Source organism: Calidris pugnax, unplaced genomic scaffold (assembly GCF_001431845.1).
Source record: "Calidris pugnax isolate Ruff unplaced genomic scaffold, ASM143184v1 scaffold247, whole genome shotgun sequence".
Taxonomy (NCBI): Eukaryota; Metazoa; Chordata; class Aves; order Charadriiformes; family Scolopacidae; genus Calidris; species Calidris pugnax.
Genome location: NW_015090980.1, coordinates 424,242 through 429,495, shown reverse-complemented (window position 1 = coordinate 429,495; position 5,254 = coordinate 424,242). Strand labels below are relative to the sequence as shown.

Here is a 5,254-nt window from a genome sequence, read left to right as displayed (position 1 = left end):
ACAACCAAGAAATCGCATCTTTGTATTGATTTATTTTTAAAAATGGTTGAAAATTTGGAGACTTGCAAACTGTAAAATCAGATGTTAGGCTGCTGTTTTAGGTTTGCTAATGGTGTGTTTATTATGGGTCTAAGCTCTGAATTTGGCAGTTTCAGAATATTCAAGAGGCAGGTCTATTATGATCCATGCTGCCTTTGCAGTGTTTGGATGGACCAAAAAATGTCAAGTGATGAGAAATGTGTGCTCAGATGTGAAAAATGTGGAGCTGAAAGCTTTTAGTTTAACTGTGTAGCAACTCTGCTGATCCTCACCTCGTGGGGATGCAACGATGCACAACCTGAGCCCTTCTTCCTTTTTGTGGGCTTGCCCCTGTGGGTCACGGTGGCCACAGCCCTGGCTTCTGTGTACCCCAAATATGGACTGGGACTGTTTCATTCCCCTGCCACCCACTGGAGACAGGCAAAACACAAGTGGGTAGAGGCCTGGGGCAGCGTGCTCCAGGGGACACTGCTTGAGCTGGTGTTTGGACTAAACGGTCTCAAGAAGTGCCCTCCTGCATGATGGTCAGCAGTGTTTGCTTCTGCATGTGTTTTCCGCTCAGGGGTGCAGGATATAGCCGTGGTGGTCGTTTACAGGCTTCAGTTTTGCTTTTTCTGAGGAATATTAGATGGCAAAAGCCCCAGCACCTGTTTGGATGGTGCCTTTGTCCAGGATGCAGTGAGCCGGAAGAGGAATAAGTCACCAGTGCTGCACCCCGGGGCTCTGCACAGGATCTCTGTCTGGCCAAGGGCTCAAAGTGAAAGGACTGAGAAAAGAGCTCTAGCGGGTGATCCCGTGCTGCAGTGACTTTGTCCTCGCAGCCATGGACCCTTTTGCTTCCCCAGGAGTGCAAACAGTGAGACATGAGGCCAAGGAAGCGCAGAGGCTGGTGAAGCAGAAGTAAAAGGCACTAAAGGAAGATGGAGAAGAGAATGGGGGAGAGACAGACTGGACAAAATTCATCTTTTCTGACAGTGCTGATGAGAAGTCCCCAAGATCACCTGTGGAGACATGGGCCAGATCTCAAGGAGTGCCCCAGGGGACCTGGTGTGTGACTCTGCAAGGAGCAGCTCCCCTGGTTCTATGGCTGCTGATGGCTTAAGCCCTTCACAGCCCCCCCGTGAGATGGTGGCCATCTCAGAATGGGGGGCAGATGCCCAGGGGCATCCCTCTCTCCATTTGGGGTGCACACGGGCCAGCGGTGCTGATGTCACGGTGGCCATGGTGACCGATGGTGCCAAGTGCACGAAATGGAATGTTTGGCCCTGGGCAGGCGTCAGTGTGCCTTGGAGAGGTGAGGGATGTGGACGGGGCTTGTGTGGGGTTGTCAAGGGAGGAGGTGGCCCCCACATCTCATGTCTCTGGGCCTTTGCTGCAAGCTCAGCCACGTCCTGCTTCTCCCACAGGATTAGCCAAGGAACACTTGGAGGAGAGAGTCCGGTGCTGCTGGGCCAGGAACTCGGGACACTTGGTGTGCCATGTCCACCAGGAAGCGGAAGGCTCCTGACTCTTTGGATCAGGGTGAGAGCACAGTGTCCCTCCCAGAGCCTGGCAGAGGGGCTGTCGGGGCGGTCAGCGTGGGGCCGAGAGCGGTGGCCGGGGCAGGCAGGAGCTCAGTGAGCGTCCCGGGGCAGGGCCCTCCCTTTCCTCAGCCAGCGGGGACCAGGCTGGGCAGTGGGCACCTGCTGGGACACCCCTGCCTGCCATGGCCCCTTCCTCCCCACGGCCTCCAGCCCTGCCCTTCAGCCACCTGGGCAGGGACAGACAGGCCCTTGGGGGCAATCCCTCAGGGACGCTTCCCCCGGCCCCGCAGAGGTGCTCATTCCCGCCGCCATTTGCTCTCTCCCCTCCAGCGTGCATGCTGTGTCGTCAGGTTGAAGCTGACCCTGACATCTGTGGGCACAAGCTGGAGCGAGATGGCATCCATGCCCATGAGTTTTGCCTGGTGAGTTCCTCGGGGGCTCCCTGCAGCTTTCCAACAGGCGGTTCCTGCCCCACTCGGCTCATCAGCTCCTTGTGTTTTCTCATCTGCAGTTTTTTGCCAACAAGCTTGGTCAGCAGCAGGTCGAGGAGTTGGGACTCAAGGGATTTCTCCCTGAAGATATTAAGCGCACAGTCACCTGCGCAGCACAGAAGGTGAGGATCTGAGAAGAGGAGGGACATTTGTGCCAGGAAAGGTTTGCTGGAGCTTACCCCAGGCCTCAAGAAAGACATCCTAGCTGTTCCAAGCAGCTCTGGCACAAATGTCTTGCTTGCAGCAGCTGCACAGAGGCTCCAGCAGAGGAGCCTTCTCTGCCCGGTGCATCTGTGGGCTGTGACCCAGCTGTGGCCACATCCCACATCCTGTCTGGAGGTGTGGGGTGGCTGGGGAGGCCCTGGGGCTGCCGCTGATGGGGGCTGCTGTGCTTTTTCCAGCCCTGCTTTGTCTGTGGAGAGAGCGGGGCCACCATTACCTGCTGGGAGACGAGTTGTGACCGCAGCTTCCATCTGCCCTGCGCTGTGGACGGTGCCTGCGTCACGCAGTTCTTTTTTCAGTACAGGTACTTCCTCCCCCATCCTCCCTGACACTGAAAGGACCCAGTTGCTTCTCACTCACCCATGCCTTTCTTCTCCCCCCCAGATCCTTCTGTTGGGAGCACGGTCCAAGGCAGATAGTGGAGACGTCTCCAGAGGCAAATACCACCTGCCTCTTCTGCCTGGATCGTGTTGGGGAAGGAAGGTCGTACGGCACCATGGTGTGCCCGGTGTGCAGGCACGCTTGGTTTCACAGGCACTGTATCCAGGTAGGAGTCCTTCCCTCGCCCCCAGTGCACGGCAGGCGCTCGGCACCACCAGGGCCTCACTTGGGCTCCTTTTGTTTCTCCTGCAGGGACAGGCTGTGCGTGATGGAATTACTTGTTTCCGGTGCCCTCTCTGCAGGGACAGGGATGCGTTTCTTTCAGAAATGCTCTCCATGGGCATCCGGATCCCTTTCAGGTTGGTGTCCTGCCCGGCTCACAAGACAGGAGGGTGTAGGTGCTGCGCTGTGCCAAGGGGTGCCCAGTAGTCCTAGTCCTCCACTGCCCCGTGACTCTGGGCTTCAGCTTCACGGAGAAGTTGGGAACAGGGCAGGGGGTGGCAGGGGGGACAGGCACCCTGTATCTGCCTTATGCTGGGGCAGTGGAGGCTCATCAGTTTTCCATTCTCCATCAGGTTGCCATCACGGGACAGCCAGGCAGATGAGGAGCTAAGTGCGAGGCACAGCCGCTGCGACGCCGGTCGGTGCCTTTGTCCGATAGGCAGGGAGCAGGCAGAGGAAGAGGGGTAAGTGTCCAACGCTGCACCCCGGGGCTCTGCACGGGATCTCTGTCTGGCCAAGAGCTTGAAGCACAAGGACTGAGAACAAGAGCTCTGCCAGACCGTCCTGTTCTGTTGCCGTCACTCTGGCCTCTCAGCCATGATCCCTTTTGCTTCCCCAGGCCCTGGGAGTTGCTCCTGTGCTCCTCCTGTGGTGCCGAGGGCACCCACCGGCGCTGCTCCTCTTTGAGGAGCAGCCAGGCTACCTGGGAGTGCGACGGCTGTGCTGGCCTGGGCACCGGTAAGAGGCAAAGCTGTCCCAGGGCTGGGGCCAGGGGCCAGGCAAGGGCTGGCAGTGGGTGCCCATGGTGGGCTTGGCAGAGGCTCTCTGCTCCAGGAGGGCTGGGGCCACCTGCTCTGTGGCCTGTCCTGCCCTGAGCCTGGGGCCTGTGCCCTTGACCTTCCTGCTTCCCCCTACAGCCTCCAGTGCCAGCTCACGACTTGTTGGCCCCAGCGCTGCCAGCCAGGCACCATCTTCCACCAGCGGTTCTCCACCACCTCAAGGCAGCAGCTGCCCGACCCCCCCTGGGCCCACGCGCGTGCGAGACCACCCCCGCTTGCGTCGTAGGGCCCAAAGTCGTTCCAGGCACCCCAAACGGCGCCGCAAGTCGTGAGGTGGGCAGTCCCCGAATGCTGTGGCTGAACTGCTCCACCCATACAATAATGTTGGTCATTAATCTCTGCGCTCTCCACCCTCTGGGAAAGGGCCCATCACTTCTCACCTTGTCCATCCCTTTCCTTTTTCCCCCTAGGTCCTTCTGCCAGAGCAGGCAGTGGAGGTGCCTCTGGAGGGAAACACCACCTGCCCTCATCTGCCTGGGCTCTGTTGGGGAAGTCAGTCCTATGCCCCCATGTTGTGCCCAGCATGCGGACAGGCTAGTTCCCTGGGGGCTGCCTGCAGGTAGGAGTCCTTCCCTTGCCCCCAGTGCATGGCAGGCGCTCGGGTGCCTATGGTGGGCTTGGCAGAGCCTCTCTGCTCCAGGAGGGCTGGGGCCACCTGCTCTGGCCTGTCCTGCCCTGCCCTGAGCCTGTGGGCCGTGCCCTTGACCTTCCTGCTTCCCCCTACAGCCTCCAGTGCCAGCTCACAGCTCGCTGGACCCAGCACCTCCAGCATGACAGCTGTCCCACAGCTCCATGGCACTGGACACCAGCATCTCCAGCACGGCTGTGTCAGGGCTGTCCCACAACTCCCTGGCACTTCATGACAGCAGATGCTCCAGTCCACCTGGGCCCACCCACATGTGAAACTGCGTGTGCCAAGTGCTGAGGGCAGCAGCCACAGCCAGGGAGCGCTGGGGCCGTCCCACGGCTCACCAGTACTCAAGATCACCAGCCCCAACACCACCAGCCAGCTGCCATTGGGGTCCTCCTGTGGCTCCTCAGCATTTCAGGGCAGCAGCCACACCAGCCCTCTGGGCCTGTACAGATGCAAGACCAGCCCTGCTTGCCACGTTGGGCCCAAATTCCCTGCAGCCATCCTGGATGACAATGCAGGACCACTGTGTGCTGTCCCACAGTGCTGGCTCTGATCCCCCCTCCACTGGCTCAATAAAGTTGGCCGTTAATCTCTGCACTGGGAGATTCTGTGCTCATGTGTTGGCTTCTTCCTCCTTTTCCCTTCTGGAGGGGCAGCGTTAGGGGTTGGGCCCAGAGGGTTGTCATGTCCCCAGGGCTTGGCCCCACATCCTGCTCAGTTTCCCCAGGGGAAGCTCACACCCACCCCTGGGACGGGGGTCTCTGCCCCTGGGAGGGCAGCCTGGTCCAGCACAGCCCAGTTGGCACTGCCATCTCTCTCCTGGCAATGTGGGCTGTGCCCACCAACCCACCATGGCCCTCGTGGCTCACCCTCCAAAAATCATGTGCCCCACCATTGGCCCTT

At 59.5% G+C, this 5,254-nt stretch overlaps 1 protein-coding gene across 2 annotated transcripts; it reads left to right on the top strand.

The window, feature by feature from the left end:
* The first annotated feature begins 964 nt into the window (after nt 1-964).
* LOC106894723 (PHD finger protein 7-like) lies at nt 965-4,956 on the top strand. 2 transcript variants are annotated; one of them, XM_014953571.1, is made up of 12 exons: nt 965-1,086; nt 1,446-1,560; nt 1,893-1,984; nt 2,074-2,175; nt 2,455-2,579; nt 2,660-2,822; nt 2,909-3,015; nt 3,232-3,342; nt 3,498-3,616; nt 3,796-3,990; nt 4,128-4,276; nt 4,444-4,956. In XM_014953571.1, exons 2-10 carry the CDS (start codon nt 1,518-1,520, stop codon nt 3,987-3,989), a joined length of 1,056 nt encoding a protein of 351 aa, XP_014809057.1. In that variant the 5' UTR covers nt 965-1,086; nt 1,446-1,517; the 3' UTR covers nt 3,990; nt 4,128-4,276; nt 4,444-4,956. The 2 variants fall into 2 exon arrangements, with proteins under 2 accessions (XP_014809057.1, XP_014809056.1); XM_014953570.1 differs by lacking the exon at nt 965-1,086 and adding an exon at nt 1,192-1,333.
* Nucleotides 4,957-5,254: the final 298 nt, after the last annotated feature.

What these genes read in the sequence shown, in the direction of transcription:
- LOC106894723 (XM_014953571.1), top strand. Translation starts at nt 1,518, where the DNA reads ATGTCCACCAGGAAGCGGAAGGCTCCTGACTCTTTGGATCAGG. An exon ending in ATGCCCATGAGTTTTGCCTG is followed by an intron (nt 1,985 to 2,073) that starts GTGAGTTCCTCG and finishes TCTCATCTGCAG; the next exon opens with TTTTTTGCCAACAAGCTTGG. An exon ending in CTGTGCTGGCCTGGGCACCG is followed by an intron (nt 3,617 to 3,795) that starts GTAAGAGGCAAA and finishes TTCCCCCTACAG; the next exon opens with CCTCCAGTGCCAGCTCACGA.